Below are 23,353 nucleotides of genomic sequence, written 5' to 3' on the forward strand. Positions count from 1 at the left end.
AGGTGCTTCTCCTGGTCTCCCTTGCGGGTGCAGGCCCCAAACACTTGGGCCATCCTCCACTGCCTTCCCGGGCCATAGCAGAGAGCTGGCCTGGAAGAGGGGCAACCGGGATAGAGTCCGGCGCCCCAACCGGGACTAGAACCCGGTGTGCCGGTGCCGCAAGGCGGAGGATTAGCCTGTTAAGCCACGGCACTGGCCAGAGAATAGTTTTAATAAAGTAGTTGGAGACAGAAAGATTGTAGGAATTAAGGAGATAAAAAATGAGGGATAAAGCAGTTTTTTGTGGTGAAACATTTAATGACTGACTTACCAAAAACCTCTGAGTCTAAACATCCTAATATTTGTGATTTTGTGACTTGAAAATTAGTGGCACATCACATAGGTCCAATACACACACACAGATTTATTTTAGCCCCAAGTCTAGCTCTTAAGTCTCTCCACCTTAGCTTTTGCTTTTTACTTTCTTACCTACATGCTTATCTGTGTGTTATTCTGTCTATATTTTATACATGATCACAAACACATTAATCCTTTCTGGAACAAAGTGTATCTAAACAAATGAGTGAATTAATGAATGATTTTTCTTTATGGATGATGTCAGTTGATACATTTCATGGCCACCCTGGGCTCATCATATCTGAGAAACTACTGCAGGTGCCAAGTCCACTAATCCCCTGAAATGTAGGCTGACTCCAGGGTCCTACTACCAGCTCTTAGGACCGCGGAGATCAACTGTGCCATATTAATTTCCTTTGCTGATGAGAAAACTGAGGCTCAGGGAATTTACATGACCTGATCAAGGTCATACTGCCAATAAATGGTAATCATACACCCAGAGTTGGATTCTTTCCAACAACTGATACTGCCAAGTCTTTATTGATGCCCTTTAAGTTCTGATCAATGTTTCTTTTGCTTCCTTAGACAGGGGGAAGCCAGATAAATACTTTCCATATTCAGAAGGAAAAAGTCCAAATCAGATGGGCAGATATTGACCTCTGGGATATGAATGAGAAATCCAGAAAGCTGGGAGACAGGGACTTCACAGGGCCAAGCAGAACAACTGCCTAGAATAGGCAACTGTTGCTCCCACCTGCCTGCCTGTGTGGCCTGGGCATGAAACATGGGTTTACAGGCAGACAGAAGGCAGGTCCAGGTTTGGAAAGCTCTGACTGCAAAATTAAAAATAGAAAATTAGAAGGCTCATGCAACGAGGGGACCTCAGGCTAAGTCTCATTAGTTTTACTTTCTTTTCAGTAATAGATTTGACTTGTATTTTCAGGAGCAACATAGCATTTTTCAAGTAAATTTCTACTTTCAAATCACTTTCCTAAGCTTATGAAGGAATGTGACAAGAAAAGCTTTACAAATCGGTAGGGATGAAAGTGTTACCCAGTAAGTGCTGCTGGCTAACTTGCTTAGAAAGTTGCTGGATCTTCAAAAGTTGAGCATTAAGAGAAAACCATCCATTGTTATCTTTGTTCCTTGAGAAATGAGGGCTGCTTCACTGTGAGGAACTGCAGCAACAGTTTGAACACTTGTAAATTTGCCAAGAGACAGGGAATTAAAGCAGAATAAAATACAGGGCTTGGTGAAGGTGCCCCAGTGAAGTTAAGGAAGACTGAGCAAGAAGACAGCTGGACCTTGAGGCTAGTAACCACTGAGCGAATGAGAGGAAAAACCTGTGGACGTCCAGCCAAAGGAAATTAGCTTCAAACAAGTTCTGCTGGGGGGAGTGCCAGAATAAGCAAGTGAGTGTGCAGCAGACAATGGGTAAGGCCAAGGAAAGCAGAGGTGACCCTCCGGAACATCCAGCAAAGACCTGGTAGGTGAGCCGGAAGTGAACGAAAGTATGGCCCAGAGATGGGAAACTAGAGCAGCTGGGCTCTGACAACATGTCACAGAAATCTGACCCCAGAGAGTGGGGTTCAGAGGAGGAAATTCAGAGATAGGACTTTAGTCTTGAAGCCAAGAAGGGGAAGTAGGAAACTGGGATTCGTGACATGGCACACACTGTGGGGCTATTCAGGAGAAATGGAGCAAGTAACCAGAACATCTGAGTAGAATGAACAGGAAAGCCAACTTCCCTCAAAACCTCTGAGCTAATGGAGTTCCTCTTCTGCAATTGAAATTGTTCCCTAAACCTGGGGGCCAGGATGTTCCTTAAATGGAGGCCTCCTCAGCTATGGAGGACCAATGGGGTTGGAGTGCAAGAAGAGGATATTGCTTTTCACTGATCATCTGTGGGTGATTTTTACAATAAATCAAAAACATAGCAAATCGTTCAAGTCAGAAGATCAAGTAAGTGCACCTGGAGCAGTGTTTAAAGTCCTTTGTTTCCAGTGCTACTCATGAGAATTAAACATTTCATAAGAGAGTTTAAGTACAGTAAAATGCTGTCCAGGCCAGCACTGTGGTGTAGTGGGTTAAGTACAGTAAGGCACTGTAAAGAAACTTAATTTGTGTGGCAAATATTGTCCATACTTGAGAAAATCTGTATCAAGGCATTTCTACAAAGCAGCTGCGGAACCACCACTTTGTCTCTGCAGAACACACTCATTCCGTAATTGTCCAGCAAGGAGAGTGGACTCTCCTAGCTCAGGCCAGGTTCATGAGGGTGAAGGCAGGTTATGGGGATGAGGGCAGCAACACAGATCAGGCTGTGAGTAAACACGTATGTAAGATCCGACTCCTAAAAGAAGCAAGTCCAGGAGGCAAGAAGGGAAAGAACGGAAGCAAAAAGCAAAGAAAGTGAAAGGAGAATGTTTTCCTAAGCATTAGAAAGAGTGTGAAAGATAGAACTCCAAGGCAAATTCTCCTCTAGCTTGCTGAGTAACCTCAGGCAATGAGCCCATCTCTCTGGGTCTGTTTCCTAGTCCATAAATGGGGACAACGGAGTGGGCTGGTCTTTTAACATTTTAGTTTCACCATTCTGTGGCTCCAAGACTACTGGTGTTAGGAAACCACAGCCAGTTTAGAAGGTTTGTATAGCTCCAAATAGTTAATGAGGTCAGCTGGCTAGCTGGTCTACCTCTCCTCCATCCCTCCTTCCTCTTCTTCCTGTCTCCCTGCCTTCCTGCCTACCTTCTTCCTTCCTCCAAGTATCTATGTGGACCTACTGTGTCTGAATCTGAGGATATGCGAGTCTCTCTCTCCCTCTCTCTCTCTTTCTCTCTTTCTCTCTCTCTCTCTCTCTCTCACACACACACACACACACACACACACCAGCTCTTATTACCGAAGCTATCACATTGATTCAGAGGCAGTCAATCGATAGGCTTGCCAGGGGTATCAACTATCACACTGGGCCAATTGCATTTTTATTTGGAAATGAGTGTAACACAGAAGATAGGAACAGGGGTGCAGGAACTGAATCACCTGAATCCAACCCCTGGTCCCACTACTTACTAGGTATATAAACCCTGAGCAAGTTATTTAAGCTAATGATGCGTCAGTTTCCTCAGGTATCAGATGGGGAAAAAAATACTACTCTGGGGCAGGCCTTTGGTGTAGTAGTTAACATGCCACTCCGGGGCTCCAGCATCATGGTGCATAAGTTAAGCCACCACCAGTCACACCAGCATCCCACACCAGAGCAGCAGTTTGGAGCTGCTTCCAATCCAGCTCCCTGCTAATTTGCCTGGCAAAGCAGCAGCAGATGGTCCACGTATTTGGGCCCCTGCCACCTACACGGGAGACCCAAATGGAGTTCTAGTCTCCTGGCTTCAGCCTGGCCAGTCCCAGCCATTGCAGTCATTTGGGGAGCAAAACAATGGGTGAGTGGGTGGAAGATTTATATTTCTCTCTCTCTCTCTCTCTTTCTCTCTCTTTTTTAATGTCCTCTGCCTTCCAAGGAAATACAAATATTTTTGAAAAAAGATGCTACTTTGGATGCCTGCATCTCATAAAGGAGTGCCTAGTTCAAGCCCCAGCTACTCCACTTCCAATCCAGCTTCCTATTAAGGCACACCTTGGGAGGCAGCAGATGATTGCTCAAGTAGTTAGGTCCCTGCCATCCAAGAAGGAGACCCAACCTGGATTGAGTTCCAGGGTCCTAGCTTTGGCCTGGCCTAGTTCTAACTGTTGTAGGTGTTTGAGAAGTGAACAAACACTTGGATGGAAGATGTCTCTCTCTTTCTTCCTTTCTCTCTCTCTTTTCAAATAAAATGAAAATAAGTAAATTTTTTTAAAATTTTTTGACAGGCAGAGTGGACAGTGAGAGAGAGAGAGACAGAGAGAAAGGTCTTCCTTTTTGCCATTGGTTCACCCTTCAATGGCCGCTGTGGCCGGCGCACCGCGCTGATCAGAAGCCAGGAGCCAGGTGCTTCTCCTGGTCTCCCATGGGGTGCAGGGCCCAAGCACTTGGGCCATCGTCCACTGCACTCCCTGGCCACAGCAGAGAGCTGGCCTGGAAGAGGGGCAACCGGGACTAGAACCCGGGGTGCCTGCACCGCAGGCAGAGGATTAGCCTAGTGAGCCGCGGTGCTGGCATAAGTAAATATTTTTAAACATACTATTCAGCACTTAAGATTATGGCAAATTTTACATTAGTGTACTCATGTCAAGCACTTGGAACAGCGTAGAGCACATGGTAAGCACACAATAAATGCTCAGTTGGGCTCAGAATACAACACCACAGAGTAAGGTCCTCTAGAATGCTGAGTACTTTGGACTGAAGGAGACCTGAGAGTCTCTGGGGCAGATTCTCTTTGATCTTCTCCAGTTCTGCCTTTTCCCCTGGAAGCAAGTATGGATACCAGAGTTTCTCTTCTTCAAGTTGGGACATTGAAACTAGAACATTTCTCTTTCAAGGAAGCGATGAAACCTAGGAAATTACTCATTTGCTCTTGCCTTTCTGTGTAGAAGCTGGCCATAAAGAAATGCTTTGACCTACCTTGCCTGATAGTAACTCATCAGCCCTCATTCCAGAGGGTCCTGCTCTACACCTGGGAGGAAGGAATGTCACACGAAGAGGCCTTGCTAGGTTTCCTTCATCCGTCTATTACCATTAGAAAATACTATTTTTGTCCAATCACATTTCACATGGCTGTCCATGATTCATCAAACCTAATCCTGGGTCTTTGGGTTTTCATTTCTTTTTTTAAAAAAAAAATATTTTTTATTTATTTGAAAGGCAGAATTATAAAGAGAGGAGGAGAGACAAAGAGACAGATATTCCATGTGCTAGTTCACTCTCCAAATGGCCGCAATGATCAAGGCTCGGCCAGACTGAAGCCAATAGCCTGGAGCTTCTTCTGGGTCTCCCACATGGTGCAGGGGTCCAAGGACTTGGGCCATCCTCCACTATTTTTCCAGGCTCATAGGCAGGGAGCTGGATGGTAGGTGGAGCAGGTGGGACTCAAATCAGCACTCATATGGGATGCCGGACTCACAGGCAGAGGCTTAACTTGCTAAACCACAAAGCCAGCCCCAGGTTTTCATTTTGAAAACCTCTGTGTCATATAAATAAGTAAATTTGTCATGCCTTTCTCTTATTAACCTGCCTTTTGTTAATGGGAGTTTCAACTATGACCCTTGTGAGGAGTAAGGAGAGGTAATCATTCCTTTCCACCCTGATGTTAGTCATTATTATTATTAATTAATTTTAGTTGTGTGAGGTTTAATAGAGAGATGAAGCTGGTTATTGGTAAGGAGAGAAAATGAAAGTTATCATGAAGCAGGATTGAGTCACGCAAATCAATATTGTATGTTTACCAAAGTTGAAACAGGACAGAAACCATAAATAAGCAGGGACAAACTGTCAGTAGAGAGAGGGAGAAGACATATAAAGCAACACAAAGGGCAAGAAAGAGATATCCTGGAGATCCCGAGGAAGATGGGGAATGGCCCACCTTGAATGGTGCCTAATGCATGTCTGGCCATTGTCTTTCTATATAGTAAATCCCATTTTATTGAGGACCTATGGCAACCCAAAGGTATAATTAAAACTAGGCCTCTAAGACTAGACTAGACATGATTCTTGGGCTCAGAGTTCTCCATTAGTGTTTATACCCAGCAATTCCAAAGCAGCAAATATGTTCAATGATAGAGTTTCAAAATATATATTGGAGGCTGAGGAGAAGCCCTTCAACCTGTTTGGGGAGGTAAGGAGAAGGCATCCTCAAGGCATCATTACGGAGAAAGTGATGCCAGGGCTGCATCATAATCTGAATTGGAGATTGTAGGGTAGGGGTCAGAAGAGTTCAGAAAGAAAGGACACCAAGAAGGTCCCCCAGGCCAGAGACAGCTTGGTGTGCATGCAGAAATGCAAGCCAGGCTGCTGAGTTAGGAAAGTAGCACATGGTAGTGAGGGCTTGGGGAGCTAGACAGGACATCGTTCAACAAATGTTTATTGAGCATCCACCATGAGCTAGCCCCACAAAGGAGAGGGGGCATGGTGACAACATCCCCACCCTCCTGAAGCCTGCTATTCAGTGGCAGAGGCAAGAATCTTCAAGCGGGGGCTGCCGCTGCAGCATGGAGGGTTAAGCCACCACCTATAGTGCCAGCACCCCATACAGGCGCCAGTTGTGTCGTGGCTGCTCCACTTCTGATCCAGCTCCCTGCTAATGTGCCTGGGAAAGCAGAGGAAGAGACAGTCCAAGTGCTTGGGCCCTCATACCCATGTGGCAAACCTGGATGAAACTCCTGGCTCCTGGCTTAGCCTGGCCCAGCCCAGGCCTGCAGCCATTTGGGGAGCAAACCAGTTGATGAAAGATCCCTCTCTCTCCATGTCTCTCTCTCTCTCTCTCTCTCTCTCTCTCTCTCTCTCTAACTCTGCCTTTCAAAAAAATAAATCTTTTTATTTTTTCATTTTTTTAAAGATTTATTTATTTGAGAGGTAGAATTACAGACAGTGAGAAAGGTCTTCCTTCCATTGGTTCACTCCACAAATGGCCATAACGGCTGGAGCCGCGCCAATCCGAAGCCAGGATCCAGGAGCTTCTTCTGGGTCTCCCACGTGGGTTCAGGGGCCCAAAGATTTGGGCCATCTTCTACTGCTTTCCCAGGCCATCCATCTTCTACTGCTTTCCCAGGCCATAGCAGAGAGCTGGATTAAAGAGGGGCAGCTGGGACTAGAACTGGTGCCATATGGGATGCCAGCGCCACAAGCGGAGGATTAACCTACTGCACCTCAGTGCCGGCCCCAAATAAATCATTAAAAAAAAAAAAAAAAGTACCTTCAAGTAAATAAATGTTTAAAAAGAGATACAGACTATGAAGTGAAAGGAAGGGTAAGGCAATAAGACCGAGGCAGTAAGGGGAGGGAAGGCTACTTTAGGATAGTTGGTCAGGAAAGAAGATGACATTTTAGCAGTGACCCAATAAAGACAAAGAGAGGCTGTTAGGAGTTTCTCAAAGCAGATTTAAGTGAGAGGTGGGCTAGGCCTGAGACAAGGTAGGACTAGTCGAGACAGAGGCATGGAAACAGAGTTTGCAAATCCACATGAGGTAAACTTGCTGGGTCTACACAGTGGTTTAGATGTAGGGTCTGACAAAGGGGAGCAATGAAGAGCAACTCCCTACACCTAGCGTAGGCAGCAGGAAAGACAGAGGTGCCACAACCTGAGACAAACAGCAAGGGGGCAGAGCAGGCTGGGGGTGCATGATGGGGTCTTTTAGAATAATGGGCTGTAGTGCAGTCCCTCATACCCTCATACCCCCAGCAGAGCAGAGGCCTGGCCTGGAGATTTGGACTTGGGAGTAAGTGGCGCATGGGTGGTCACTGGAGCCACTAGCTGAGATTGCCATGGTAAATCAGTGGCCACTGGCCATGTGCCAGGCTTTGTGGCAAGTCCTGAGGGAGCTTTCTTTTTAATGGGGTCAGGAGAAAAAAATCTCCAAACAAGTAAAATGATTTCAAATGCTAATGATAGGGGCTATGAAGAAGTAAAAATAAGGCCATGGGGTATAGTGACAAAGGTGGGTAGGTGGTGGCAGCAGAGAATGCCTAGCTATGGTGGCCCAGAAGTGTCCTCTGCAAGGACATGATGTTTGAATCTAAGGCTGAATAAAGAGGACACAGCTTTGCAAAAACGTAGACGTAGGCCCTTTCAAAGGAAAGAACCAGTAAGTCACTAGGTCCTGAGTTGGGAATGGACTTGGTGTGTCTAAAGGACAAGTGAGCTCGGGGTTTCGTAGGTAGCCGAGCAGCTCCCCCACTGCGATCTATTGAAAGTCAGCCCTCGAGACACAAGGGTTTGTAAAAAATGAAAAATAAATAAATAAAGGACAAATGAAAAGTCAAGGTACCCAGAACAGAGTGAGTGAGGCAGAGTGGAGAGAGACAAGAGAGGCTGAGTGGGCCAGATAGGGAGGGTTTGGGTTTCATCCCAGAAGTGTGCAGAGAGCAGAGCCGAAGGTTGGGGAAACAATGCCAGACAACAGCAGCCCATGGACAGAGGCAATGTGGAGTCACTGATCCTTCACTTCAAGGAGTGAAGGATCAATTTGTCAGCAGTGAGGACTTAGGTTTACATTCACAGCATAGAACAGCCCCTGTTTCATGAAGGGTTAACTGGCAAGCACCATTCAGCTCCCTCACAACCCACTAATAAGCCAAGGGCCCAAGAAGGCCATTTGCCCTGCCACCATCTCCTTGGTTCCCTCTTCCAACATAATGCCTCTAGCTTCTTTCATAATACATATATCAGCATTAAATCAACATCCACAGGATTGTTTTAAGATAGCTTCAAAGCACATTTCAATACTATATGCAAGCACTCAACAGATGAGAAAAGGGCAGGGCACAGAAGCTAAGCAGCTTTTGCAAGCCAATAAAAGCCAAGGTTAAAAATAGCATCCCTGTCTCCTAGTTCCAAGGTTGCTTTTTGTTTTGCATTTATCTAGCTCTGCTTGGGGAAGCTGTCATTAGAAGTTTTATGGATGGACAGCTGCAGTGGTGGGTTGGAACCATAAACTGCCTCTTCTGATCCCCAGGCACCACACTTCGCTTGGACGTCTGGGATGGATGGAAGGAATTTCTGATGGGTTGTCTCCTCGGACAAAAACTGAAAGTCCAGCGCTACCTATCAAAAGAAGGACCAGTACTCAAGTAGGGGAGAGAAAGCAAATGCCACGTTAATTTAAGTACTTTTTAAACTAAATTATTGTACCATGGATGTGAAGTTCACCATACAACTGGGTGCTGCTCCATGCCAGTCCTCCTTGGCGTGTGTCAGTCAAAAGTCTTCATCAAGATATTTGCTGGAGCGAGATGCCAGCAGGGCTGACAGCCTTGGTAATGGGCTACTATTCAGGTAGACCTTCCTGAGAAATCACCTAATAAAATGGGTGACTGCATTTAGCCTGGCCATCAGACTTTTAACAAACCCCTTTAAAGCCTGTCATAGTAGAGTAAGTACCTTGCCACTTTCAAATCCAGTTATTCTAAAAACAAGGACACTTGCTAACCGGTTACCTGAAATCACTGGCCAGCTCTTCCAGAGCTCCCATGCTACTTTCCAAGCTGAATTTAGTACAATCATCTACACAAGAAGCATAAGGTCATTGGCTGGGGCAAAAAAGTGGGGGGATTATAGTAGCAGTGAGGTGGGATTACCACAACAGCTTCTCAAATGCCTAAATTGCATTAACCCTTGAGTTTAATTCAGTGGCATTTTAGAACAGTGCCCCCTTGTGGGTGATTTATTTAGGTTTCATGGAAGCCCAGACACCCACCAGGAGCTCTACCAACTAGCATTGTAGTTTATACAACATTATAAAATTCTCCAATATTTCACATTAATGCCTATTTAGAATAGTGATAATTCTATTTTTTATGTTCTAAATACAAAGAAATAGCTGTGCTGCATTGCAACTTCTAATAGAGCATATTTATTCAATATTTTCTTTGTGGCATTTACTGTTAAATTTATTACCTCATTTTCTACTTACAACAATCGTATAAACTGAATTTTTAATCTTGCATTGCAGTTGAATAAACGGAGATTAGGACCCCTGCCCACTCTTCTACAGCTAGGAAGGGCAGAAATGGGTATTGGATTCTGATGATTTAGCACTCATGTGTGCTTACCATCTACATTCAACTTAATCTTTAAATAAAATCTAAGGGTTCAAAAACTATAGATGATTGAACTGGAAAGCTCTTTTTATTTATCCAGCCATTCAACAAGTATTTACTGAGCACTTACAATGTACTGTATAAGATCCTAGGAATACAGCAGTAAACTGCCTTCAGCAAGTTTATGGTCCAGTGGGAGAAACAGAAAGCAAGAAGCCAATTCCTGGAGAAGCAGAATTGCAAAATGTTTGGGAGTACAAACTCCAGTGCCCATCTGCTTGGGTTCAAAGTCCTTCTCCCTCAGTGTTTAGCTGTGTAAACTTGGGTAAATTATATAAACATCCTGCACCTCCAATTCCTCTTCTATAAGATGCGAATAATAATAATATCTACCTTGTCAAACTACTTTATAGATTATATGACTTAATAACATTAGAGAACTTAGAAGGGTGCTTGGTGAATGGTAAGCAGGATGTAAGTGTTAGGCCTGGCTGCTGTTACCATTCAGCATAAAAAAATGCTATGCTGAGAACACAGATGATACAGGAATGCACCATACGGATAACCAACTAGAGTTACCGGGTAAGTCATCCTCAGAAGGAACTTTAAGTCAAGATGAGACCTGAAGCATTGTTACTCAGGTAGGTGGGAAGGAGAAGAAAGAAAGATGCTCCAAAACAGATGGAAATATATATACAACCAGATGGCAGGAACTGAAAGAGGAGTGGCAGGTGGCAGAGGTAGCACAGCAGCTGGAAGAATAAGAAGAGACAGTTGACACGGGCCTGTGGAAGAATGTAAAAGAATCTGACCTTTATCTTTCAGATGCTGGGAAGACACTGTAGGGAGGGAAGGGCCAAGATGGGTTATGCATGTAAGAATATGGCTCTGCCTGCAGTGTGAGGAACAGAGGCACACAGGAAGACAAGGGAGGCAGACAGGTGGTGGCGTGAACTAGGCTTATAGCAGTAGCGGTGAAGCTAAGAGGACAGACTATGAAAAGATACATAAGGAAGCCTAGTTAACCTGTAGGTAACAAATTAGGTAAGGGATGAGAAGGAGAGGAAGAAGAAGGCAAAGATGAAGTCCAGGCCCTCAGCTTGAACCGAGGGGTGGAAGGAAATTCTGCCCGCCCAGGAAGGGTGTGCCATCACAGGAGCAAGCTTTGGGGAGTGCAGTCACGGAAGTGTCACATGAAGCACTTACTGGACCCACTAATGAAACTGTGGATGTGTGAAGGGGAAGCACAGGGCCCAGCTGCACAGAGAGCTCAGGGGCATCTCCATCTAGGAGGGGCTCTTTATCCCAGAGGGAGAAAACTGACCAAATTCAGAGACACTGCCACACAGTAATGAATTGCAAAAGAAACTGATATGTGATCCAAATGCCAGCACATTGGTTTATAACTTCAGTTAGTTATAATTTAAGTGCCAGGAGTTTCCAAAGACCCACAGGCTCTGGGCAGGACATCTTCTCCATGGAGGGAAGTATGTGGGAAGCCACATACACATCAAAAGGTGGGCTGGTGAGCATACAATCAGAGATAGGAGGGTCAGTTTTATGCGGTGGAGTTCGGATGAAGGCAAGCTGGCTTGTCTCCACCAGCACAAAACACAGACACCCCTGCACAAGTGTGCACCAAAGAATACCTGGCAGGACCCTGTGAAGATTGGTATCCCTAACTCTCATCTCTCTGAAGAGCCTTCACCAATCACGCAACATATGCCTTCTGAGCTACTGGAGGGGCAGCAGGAAGTCCAACGTGGCTCCAGGACAGTGAAAGAGGAAGGGAGTAGAGGGGATGGGATAGAAGGGTGCAGGCCAGACGATGAGGCACCCACATAAAGGTGAAGGTGAGGCATATGAATTTAAATTGCAGCAGGGCAGGGGTAGAGTAAGTCAGGGGTGGTGGCAATTAACCTGGTGACTGATAAGCCAGCTCAGACACCATGTCCCACAGGGGTAGCTGGCTTCCTCAGTCCCTGCTACTGCAGACCCTGGGAAGCACTGGTAATGATTCAAGTAGCTGGGCTCCTGCCACCCATGTGGGAGTCCTGGATTGATTTTTTTCGTTCAGCCCCGACTTATCCCAGGCATTTGGGGTGAGAACCAGTAAATGGGAACACTTTCTCTCCGTGTCTTTCTCTCTGCTGCCTCTCGAATAAATAAATAAATGATTTTTCCAGACTAATAAATTACACTAGAGAGCTATTGAAGGATTTTAAAAGGAGAATAGGCACCCCCCAATCTATGGAATAAAAAAAAAATCACCAGGTGCTATACGACAAAAGCCTATATATAGAAAAATAAGAGGAGGCAGAAGACCAACTGAGAGACTACAGCATTGGGGTGGAATAGAGGGGTTTAGAGACTGGGTTTAGACCAAATAGTAGTAGAGATATTGAGAAGCCAGAAAATAAGATCTATTAGAAAAGATATAACAAATATGTATGACTTTTACATTTGTTTTCAAAATGTTTTTCTGGCCTAACTTCTGGCTATAATCTTCAGTACAATTTTGCATAGAAGGGGTGACAGCAGACATCTTTGTCTTGTTCCTGGCCTTAGAGGAAACTATCTAGTCTTTTACTTTTTAAAAAATAAATTATTTATTTGAGAGATAGAGTTACAGACAGTGAGAGGCAGAGACAGAGAGAAAGGTTTTCCATCTGATGGTTCACCCCTCCAAATGGCTGCGACAGCCAGAGCTGAGCCAATCCGAAGCCAGGAGCCAGGAACTTCTTCCAGGTCTCCCATGCGGGTACAGGGGCCCAAGCACTTGCTTTCCCAAGCCATAGCAGAGAGCTGGATTGGAAGAGTAGCTGCGATTAGAACCAGCACTGCAGGCAGAGAATTAAACTATTCCGCTACAGCGCCCCTCCCCCCCCCCCTTTTTTTTTTACATTTCTAAAATGCACTAAGTTGCTTTCAGTATTTTCCAATTTCATATAAAGCTTGATGCTTTTCTTGAACTCCTGATTTTTATAAGAAAGATCATGGCTCCAAGGAAACCAGTTTGCATTATTTACATGTGCATAGAAGGATAATGCTCACAAGCAGGCCCTGTGTGGTTAAACCTGTATGCTCATATTATGATACGTCTTTTCTAAAAACAAGTTTTAGGCAAAAGGACCAAATATTTTAACTGTTCAGAACATACAACTAAGTCTGTTTTCCGGCTTCCTGAACTCCGTCTCCCACTTGATTCACTCCCTCAGGTATCAAAGAAGGGTAGCCCTGTACATTGCTGCCTTTCACGGCCACATCGAGCTCACTGAATGGGCCCTGCAGCAGGGCGCGCGGCCCCACGAGGCGGTCGGTGTTCACCCCTATCGAGCCTGGTGCCATGAAGCCCTTCATGCAGACGTCTCTAAATGCCCCATTCACGCAGCTGCAGAAGCAGGCCAGCTGCTGATTCTGAAGGCCTTTGTCAACTGCAGTGTGCTGTGCCTGGAATGCACAGATGCAGCGGGACGCACTCCCCTGACCATCGCATCCAAACACAAGCACAAAGACTGTGTGTTCTATCTGCTGAGTAAAATGTGGTCCACGGTTTCTTTTCTGAAAATCTCAGTCCCCATGAGGATTTACATTAAAATCAAACAATGGATCCTCAGAGCTCAGAGCCACAGCCTGCACAGCAGCCGGCTGTGCAGAGCAAGGGTCTTTGGGGCCAAAGTCGGAGACACTGTGATGGTGGATGGCTTCACCAAGCCCAAGATGACCTCCAAGAGCTGGCATCAGGCCGAGAACAAGGACTCCCGCAGCACCTTGCCCAAGCTCCCACTTCTCATGGAACACACTGCAAGCAGGACACCTGTCAATCCTTTGGCAATTTCACAGCCGGACATGAAAGAACAAACCCTCAAATTTCCTCCACGGGTGGATGCAAATACATCCTCTGTATTACAAGAACGTCAGCATCAAAATCAGAAAAAAGTTATTGCCACAGCCAGGAAAAAGGAGAAGCTCCTAAAAAATACATATCTCCCCCAAGTGCCCCTCCCTCCAGTTTCCAGGGCGGGATATTCACACCCATCGTTTTACTATACCCCCAGCGCTGACTTTTTACGAAGGTCCTCCTTCGCATCATTCTCAGAGCACAGCGGGAGGACTCCAAGGGAGAATGCAGTCTACTGCCTGGCCATGGCGAGGTAATGCTTTCCCTTTATACATGCATGGGCAAACTCTTGGGGCTTTTGGTTTTTGTGGGGTTTTTTGTTTGTTTTGTTTTGTTTTTTGTTGTTGTTGTTGTTTTGTTTTGAGAGAGCACCAAGCTATTGTTTCACTCCCCAAATGCCTGCAACGGCTGCAACTGGGCCAGGGCAGGTAGACGCCAGGAGCCAGGAATGAAGTCCACGTCTGCCATGGGGTGGCAGGGATCCAACTACTTGAGCCATCAGTTGCTGCCTCCCAGGGTGAGCATTAGCAGAAACCAGGAGCCAGAGCCAGACATTGGACACACATACTCTGAGTTCTAATCACCTTAAACACTGGATCAAACACCTGCCCTACAGACTTTTAATAAAGCCAATCCAGGGCAGTGAATGGTCCATGAAAACCTACTCTGCCACATAGAGTAATACAAATTATTCCAATACATCAGTACCCAGCTTCAAGAACCTCACTAGCATCATGTCTAGGGCAAAATGAATTGATATTATTGAGCATTCCAATCTGTGTAGTGCTTTGGTCTTCAAACTTTCAGGAGGAAAAAAGAACAGTGAAAAGAACTGTTTCTGGGGCAGGTGCCTGTGATGCTAGCATCCCATATGGGCACTAGTTCTAGTCCCACTGCTCCAGTTCCAATCCAGCTCCCTGCTAATGTGCCTGGGAAAAGCAGGGGAAGATGGCCCAAGTGTTTGGGCCCCTGCGACACACATGGGAGTCTCAGATGAAGCTTCAGGCTCTTGGCTACGGCCTGGCCCAGTGCTGGCCGTTGTGGCCATCTGGGGAGTAAACCAGCACATGGAAGATCTCTCTCTCTTCCTCTCTCTCCCTCTTTCTTTCTCTCTCAAACTCAGTATTTCAAATAAATAAATAAATCTTTTAAAAACAGAATTGTGTCAATTAGTAAGGCCCATGGCTGCTGCTTCTTACTTTTCTTTGAAGCTAGTAAGAAATTATTAATTATAATTAAAGGGAGAAGAGGCAATCTTGAAATATGAGAGGGAGACATCAAAAGCATCATTGAAGACTAGATGGTAATGAAAGTGGAAGGAAAGATAGGAATAATTTAATAACAAATTGAATCATAAAGACTTAAGTTGGCTTACTGAGCAAGATAGACAGGGGAGGATAGGGTGTTAGAACTGACATTAATATTTAAAGTGAGTTTAAAAAGGCAATCCATTATCACACTCAAAGAGTGAAGCAAGTACATCAGAAATAGACCTTTCAGGAACATGCATTTCATCAGGTAAATTTTAGTCATCAGATTTCACGGCAAACACAATTTTCTGATTAGATCTCAAGTGCCACTCATTACTTATATTAGTGGATGCCTACATTACAGTAAAAAAATAGATTCATGCATGACTTTTCCCCTTCCTCAATAAAGTCAGAAGCAAGGAAAAAGAAGCTACATTGTTTTATTTGCCTCTCTCTATTTAGTCTTTAGTTAATCTCAGCTAAGTTGGTGCCACCTAGTGGTCAGAGTATTTGGGGCTGTAAAAGCGGCAAAATCCAAGATCAAAGATGAGGTTTACAGTAGTTGAGACACTGCTTAACAGCTTCAGTCTTTGTAATTTATAAGCTATCTCTGACTAGAATGCATTAAAAGAGGTTATCCAAAATCCTAGGAAAATTATTAGTTTTAAAATTACATGTATAGACTATCTTAAATGGGGCCATAAATATAAGAAAAGAAATAATGGTTTGTTATATCAGCAGAAGCACAATAAAAATGAGTTTATTTTTCAGACATTCAGTAAGTGCTTATTGTGACTCAGTGAAGTGTTAGGTAGAATGGAAATGTGTAAAAATATTTATCTGTCTAAGGTGGGAGTGCATGTGGTTTTAGATGAGAAAGGCTGCTAATTGTCTATGACATGGAATATTTCCTCAGGGAGTGAGTTCTGAAATATACAGCAAAGTGCATAAGAAGCACTGTCCTACATGTACAGCCTATTGATTATTTGTGTTTGCATACATCAATAAACCACTGCCCATATCAAATACAAATTATTTCCAGAGTCTCCAACTTTCCTCTCCTGTCCCTTACCAATCAATAATCCCTCCAGATAGAACCATGTCTGATCCCTACCACCAAAGGTAAGTTTATCCTATTCTTGAACCTCATATAAAGGATATCATAGCATAGCTACCTTTTATGTCTGCCGTTTTTGCCCCACATATTGCCTCCGAGGTTCACTTGTGTCTGTGTGTGTACTGATTGTTCTTATTTCTATGTAATATTCCATCTCTATTTTGTATTTCACACCCTAATTTATCTACCTATTTTCCTATTGATGGACATTGTTTGTTTCTAATTTGGGAGCTATTTTGAAAAAATATGTACAGTTATTCTTGTATGTTGGGTTTGGAGGACATTTGCATACATTTCCCTTGACTCTATGCCTAGGAATGAATTAATTGCTGGATCATAAGTTTATATTTAACTTTAGTAAACACTTCCAAATAGTTTCCCAAAGAGGTTATATCAGCATGCTGTTTTTTGCAAATATATTTCATAAGGATTGGAGTTAATCAAGTGAAGTCAGTTTCAAGGCCAAGAAGGAAATTGCATTAAAGAAAGGGGTTAATGTGTGGGGGGGGGCATTTGGTGCAGTGGTTAAGTCATCCCTTTGGATGCCCACATCCTGTATCAGAGTGCCTGGTTCAAGTCCTGGCTCCTCCACTTCTGATCTAGCTTCTTGTTAATGCATACGTTGGGAAGCAGCAGATGATGATTCAAGTACTTGAATTTCTGCCACATACGTAGAAGACCTGGATGGAGTTCTGGGTTTCTGATTTCAGTCTGGCCCAGCCCTGGCTGTTGAGGATTTGGGGGGAGTGGATAAGTACATGCAAGATCCGTCTTTCAAATAAAATGAAAATATAAATAAAAAAGGAGGTTAATGCAGAAGGGAGATCTGTAGGAGAGATGATCAGTTTGACTGTGGACTTACCCTAGCAGAGTTAATACAAGCAAATGCTTTCTCTGTTTCTCTTTTCCCAATATCTTCTTCTACCCTCTCTTCCCTCTCCTTTATTTCCACTGCTTTCCCTGGATCTATTCCACCTTCCTTTGTTGGTGAACTATGAGGGGGAAAGAGAGACCAATGGTCTCATGCCCTTGCATACTCTTCTAGATCTGGTTCATGCCTCTCACAGGAGTCAGGAAAGCACCTATATCTACCTGAAACAGTCAATCAAGCCATACAGTCAGGTGGTCTGAGAACTCAGCTTTAAATGACCAGTTCAGCTCTTGTGCCAAAAAGACAGACATGAGGAACATACAGACTCTATTTTGATTGCTACATGCACAAACACCCTGATAGTATCATAGCCAGGAGATGAGGAAAAATTTATTGCAGTCCTCATGATGCTGGCCCATGGAATTCGATCAGGGAGGGCAAAATAGCCACCTGTTGTTCTTGGTTGCATAGGAAGTAGAGTCTCCCAAATCAAGACTTGTGATACTTCAGCTGGCATCATGGGAAAGTATTTGTTGTATCACATGCTGCTCGGGAACTCTGGATTCATGAAAATACACCTTTTGGACTTGATTCAAAGATGGTATTGCTGTAGTTAGCTCAGGCTGATGTGGAGTCTGCATTGGAGAGTGCATAGGGTTGGTGAAGAGTTAACAGTGAGTCCAGGAGGTCACACAGAGTCTCACTCCTTAGCCAGGAAGATGGGGTAGGCTTTACACAGATAAAAGAGTATCTTTAAAGTATATGTAGAAAAGAGTTTTCCTTATTGCTTATTACCCAAATCCAGTGAGGTTTAGTGGCCTGAAAGTCCAGTTTCATGAGCATTCAAATGTGTGAGCAGCTCCAGAAGGCTTAGTTTCAGTGGACTGAGTACAGGTGGTAATCTCAATCTTCCATGCTCTGGATAGAAGTCTCTGGTTTCTTTCTTTATAAAGGGGCATTCCTTGTGTGTTTTGTTCACATTTTGTATCTCCAGCACATAGAATAGTAAGTGTTTAAATAAACAATTTTTGAATAAATGCAGAAAAACCAGGTTTCAAATGCCAAGAAGTGAATCAGGACAAACTCTGAGTTTAGGAGGAATTAGGATATACATCAGAATGCAAGAGAGAGAATTTCAAATTAAATCACCTGGAATATGAGGTAAGGCTAAACAAAGGAGCCTGAGTGATTTTCATGGGACGCATGAATGGGTTCACCCAATTTAGACAGCCCAGGGAAGTAGGCCCATTGAGGTGAAGGAGTTAACACATAACAAAAGTTAAATCAGACAGACATGGACCTAGGACAAATGTCTGAAACACTACTGTACTTTTATGCGAAGCTGCTCCTAATACTTTTACATTGAGTACAAGCCCTTTAAAAACTGATTTGCTGGGGGCCGGTGCCATGGCTCACATGGCGGTTAATCCTCTGCCTGCGGGTGCCAGCATCCCATATGGGCGCCGGGTTCTAGTCTGGGAAGGCAGTGAAGGATGGCCCAAGTGCTTGGGCCCCTGCACCAGAGAAGCACCTGGCTCCTGGCTTCGGATCAGCATAGCTCCAGCCGTAGCGGCCATTTGGAGGGTGAACCAATGGAAGGAAGATCTTTCTCTCTGTCTTTCTCTGTCTATAACTCTACCTGTCAAATTAAAAAAAAAAAAACTGACTTGCCAGACTAAAGGGTAGCAGTAGCCAAAAGAACCCACATAGATATGACAACATAGTCAAAGGCACTGTTTTGTGGAAGAGTGAGTAAGAAATTTCATTTTAAGGATAGCAAGTGGATCTGCAAAGAGCATTTTAGGGGGGTCCAGAATTGTCTGGAGATGTGAATTGCAAAGTAGAGTGTACCTACATTAAGAAGCATCTCATGTACCCAAGTGCAGAGCTTTCTCCCTATTCCCCTTTCTATGGGGTAGGAGGTGAGTGAGTGGGAAGTTACAGAGGTTAACTTTTAGAAGGTAAATCACATAATCAGTTTTTAAAGACAAATTTAGTGACAATGAATGGAAGTCTCACTGAAAAGGTGTGGAAAGACTACAATAGGTTTGGGAGGCCACAATAAGACAATTAATAGACAACAAAGACCTAGACCAGAATAGTAATAGTTAGGGAGAAGGGAAAAGGCCAAATAAGAGAAATGTTCAGGGGGAATAATTTGCAAAATTATGTCACTAATTCATTATGGGAACAGAAAAAGAAGGAATTGAGTTTTCCACCTTTGGATAGAGATGGTGAGGAGAGCAAAGTCACCGTGTTAGAACAAGGATACTGAAGAGGGACAAGTTTACAAAGGAGTTAAAAGGTACATTAAATAAGGAAAATCTATGAGATAAATATTTTATTTGGTAATTGGAGCTATGCAACTTTTAAGAAAGATCATAGAGTCATGGAAATAGAAATTGAAGAAATGAGTAAATAAGGTCTCCCAGAATGAGGGTACAAAAAGGGAAGAGGAACAAAGGGATATAAAATCCCTCTGTAATGAATGACATTTGCATCACAAAGTAAGAGTAATATTCAAATTTACAAATCTTATTAGTATGTAGCCATATTTTACATACATACATACATACATACTATGGTATATGTACCATAAAACATTAAGCTCCATTGCATTTCAGTTAAAGATCATCAAATATATCTATTATTTTTTTCAGTCAAAAACCCTAATGTGTTTTTGACAGAAAGGAGAAAATTTCAAGGAGTATGTGATATATAGGGAGGCTTAGGGAAGACAAATAGAAAAAGGCATATCCCGGAGAGATCTATGTGACATTGAGGGTCTTTCTGTTTCTAATGGTGAGTTCTGAATGTGCAATATTGCCTTGGGAAAGGAACATTCCTACTGTATCACAAGGAATGATCTTGGAGAGATTCCTATTTCTATTTCCCATCCTACCTATGTGATAAAATAAACCAGGCATAGCAACCACATCAGCCTCAGAGTTCCATTCAGCCAGGTATAGGGACAAGATCGGACCTCCTTTATAAATTCTGTCTTGTTTCTTTTGCAGTGCCTTTAAAGAGAAACGGTGGCTTCAGCAATTAGGAATAGCAAGAGCTTTGGCCAAAAAGAGCATCGCCAATCTGACTCCCCAAGGAGGCCTGACAGCATGAGAAAATCCTCCAGGAATTGTGCTTTGAAAAGTCATGACAACCTTAACTAGGGCAAACACCTGATCAAAGAGAATTTCCAGTTCTAATGTCCACATTTATAATGCTATCATCTCCAGTCACAGCTCTTAGTGATGCTAACTGTTCTAAAGCTACATGGCATTCAACAGGATGTTGAGTGTTTACCACCATGTTTCTTTAAGACTCTATAACCCTAAGTGAAAATATAGGGCTTTTTGTGTGTTTCTTGTTTGTTTGCATAAAGAGCCTGAGGACGATTTCCTAAGAAACTGAGAATAGTAGTTGCCTATGGGGTAGAGGTACTGAGAGCAATGGAAACAAGGATGGGACTGAGAAGTGTTTTTCGTTTGTTTTGTTTTGTTTTTTTTTGTATTTGAGAGGCAGAGAGAGAGGGAGAAAAAGACAGAGAGCGCCCATCCACTGGGACTGAGGCAGAAACGAGGAGCCAGGAAAGCAATCCAGGTCTCCCAAAAGGGTGGCAGAAACCCAGTGACTTCAGCTGTCATTAACACGTCCCCACATAGGCCTGAGCAGGAAGCTGGAGTCAGGATGCAGAGCCAGAGACTGAGCTCAGGCGTTCTGATTTGAAACACGGGTCTTATCTAGGCCAAATGCCTACTCCAGGACTGAGAAACTTTGTTTTGCCTTTTATTTTTCTAAGTTTGCTTAATGTTTTTGACTTTTTAAGCTATATTAATGTAGAACATTAACAAAAAATAAGTAAAATTTTAAAATATGATACAAGTAAAGTCCTTAGGAAAGTTACAAATACCATCTGGCTCTAGTGCTCTGATTTTTTTGAACTTCTGCTAAAACATTGCATTCCACTAACTTTTAAAAAAAAAAAAGATTTATTTATTTGAAAGTCAGAGTTACACAGAGAGAGGAGAGGCAGAGAGAGAAAGAGAGAGAGAGGTCTTCCATCCGCTAGTTCACTCCCCAATGTTGGTGGCAACAGCTGGAGCTGCACCGATCCGAAGCCAGGAGCCAGGAGCTTCTTCCAGATCTCCAACACGCGTGCAGGGGCCCAAGCTCTTGGACCATCTTGTACTGCTTTCCTAGACCATAGCAGAGAGCTGGATCAGAAGTGGAGCAGCCAGGTCTCCAACCAGTACCCATATGGGATGCCAGCTATGGTGTTAACCCACTGCGCCACAGCGCCGGCCCCACTTTTATTTTTTTTAAATATTTATTTATTTGAAAGTCAGAGTTACACAGAGAGAGGAGAGGCAGAGAGAGAGAGAGGTCGTCCATCCAATGGTTCACTCCCCAATTGGCCACAACGACAGGAGCTGTGCCAATCTGAAGCCAGAAGCCAGGAGCTTCTTCCGGGTCTCCCACGTGGGTGCAGGGGTTCAAGGACTTGGGCTTTTCCAGGCCATAGCAGAGAGCTGGATCAGAAGTGAAGCAGTTGGGGCCAGAACCGGCGCCCATATGGGATGCTGGAGCTTCAGGCCACAACACAGCACCAGCCCCAACATTCCATTAACTTTTAAAAAGATTTATTTATTTACTTTGAGAGTCAGAGTTACAGAGACAGAGGGAGCAACAGAGAGAGAGAGAGAGAATCTTCCGTCCACTACGTGGCCACAATGGCCAGCACTGAGCCAGAACAAAGACAGGAACCAGGAGCTTCTTCCAGGTCTCCCATGTTGGTGGCAGGGACCCAAATACTTCAGCTGCTTTTCCCAGGCCATTAGCAGGAAGTCGGATTGGAAATGGAGCAGCTGGAACACAAACCGGTACCCACATGAAATGACAGTGTCGCAGGCGGTGGCTTTACCTGCTACACCACAACACTGGCCCCCTCCATTAATATTTTTTTTACCATTAATATTTTTAATTGAGGTAAATTTACATACAGTGAGTTGGATCTCAAATGTAAGAGTCACTTGGTTTGATAAACATACGTATCTGTGTATCCAATATTCTAATCAAGACATACCACACCATTATTACTCCAAAAAGTTGTTTCAAGCTCCTCTCAATTCCAATCCCCTTCAAGCAACTGCCACTCTGATTTGTATCTCCACAGACACGATTCCCAAAGCATTGGAACCATGCAGTTGCTGTACTTAATGTTTCGAGATTCATTTACATGTTGCACATACCAGTAGACCATTCCTTTTTATTACTGAGTAGCATTCCATTGTATAGATTCACCATAGTTTACCTGTTCAACTGTATTTGGATTGCCTCCAGTTTTAAGTACTACAAGTAAGTTCTTATGAACATTATTGCAAAAGTCTTCAGACATGTTTTCATTTCCTTTGGGTAAATATCTAAGAGTAGAATTGTTGGAAAATGGGGTGAATGAACATTTACATAGTAAGAAACTGCCTGAGAGCTCTCCAAAATAGTTTTATAATTTCACATTTCCATTAGCCATGTACCAGAGTTATGGTTTCTTCACATGATTGCCAACACTTGGTGTCAGCAGTGTTCTTCAGTTTTAGCCACCCTATTGTGTTTGAGACAGGACATCATCGTGATCTTAGTTTACAGTTCCCTGAAGACTTGATGTTAAATCTTTTTATATGCTATTGGTTATTTGTATATCCTCTTGTATGAAGTATCAATTAAAGCTTTTGCTCATTTTAAAAACTGGGTTATCTTTTAATTATGAGTTGATTGGAGATTTTTATAAAATCATGACACATGTTCTTCATCAGACATATTTATTGTGAAAAATTTTCCTAGTGTGCAGCTTGCTTTTATATTTTATTTATTTAGCTAGTTAGTTGAAAGGCAGAGAGAGATAGAGAGAGAGATCTCTTCCATTCACTGGATCACCTCTCAAATGGACACAAATGTTGGGGCTGGGCCAGGCTAAAGCTAGGAGTCTGGAACTCCATCTGCGTCTTCCACATGGGATGCCAGAATTACAGGCGGCAGCTTAACCCATTGCGCCACAATGCAGACCCCTGCTTTTTCATTATTAATGATGTCTTTTGATAAACAAGTTTTCAACTTTGATGAAATACAATTTATCATTTGTTTTCTTTCGTGGTTCATAATTTTTCTTACCTCTCTAAGAACTCCTTGCCCATCACCA

The 23,353-nt window shown here is 43.6% G+C and overlaps 1 protein-coding gene across 1 annotated transcript in view; it reads left to right on the forward strand.

Annotated features, from left to right (window-relative positions):
• Nucleotides 1-14,179, forward strand: part of ANKUB1 (ankyrin repeat and ubiquitin domain containing 1) — a 35,177-nt gene extending 20,998 nt beyond the window's left edge. The window contains exons 4-5 of the mRNA XM_062178541.1: nucleotides 8,938-9,052; nucleotides 13,240-14,179. Coding sequence (XP_062034525.1) covers nucleotides 8,938-9,052; nucleotides 13,240-14,179 — 1,055 coding nt within the window. The remainder of the gene's footprint in view (nucleotides 1-8,937; nucleotides 9,053-13,239) is intronic.
• Nucleotides 14,180-23,353: the final 9,174 nt, after the last annotated feature.

This window comes from Lepus europaeus, chromosome 2, assembly GCF_033115175.1.
Source record: "Lepus europaeus isolate LE1 chromosome 2, mLepTim1.pri, whole genome shotgun sequence".
NCBI classification, from domain to species: Eukaryota; Metazoa; Chordata; class Mammalia; order Lagomorpha; family Leporidae; genus Lepus; species Lepus europaeus.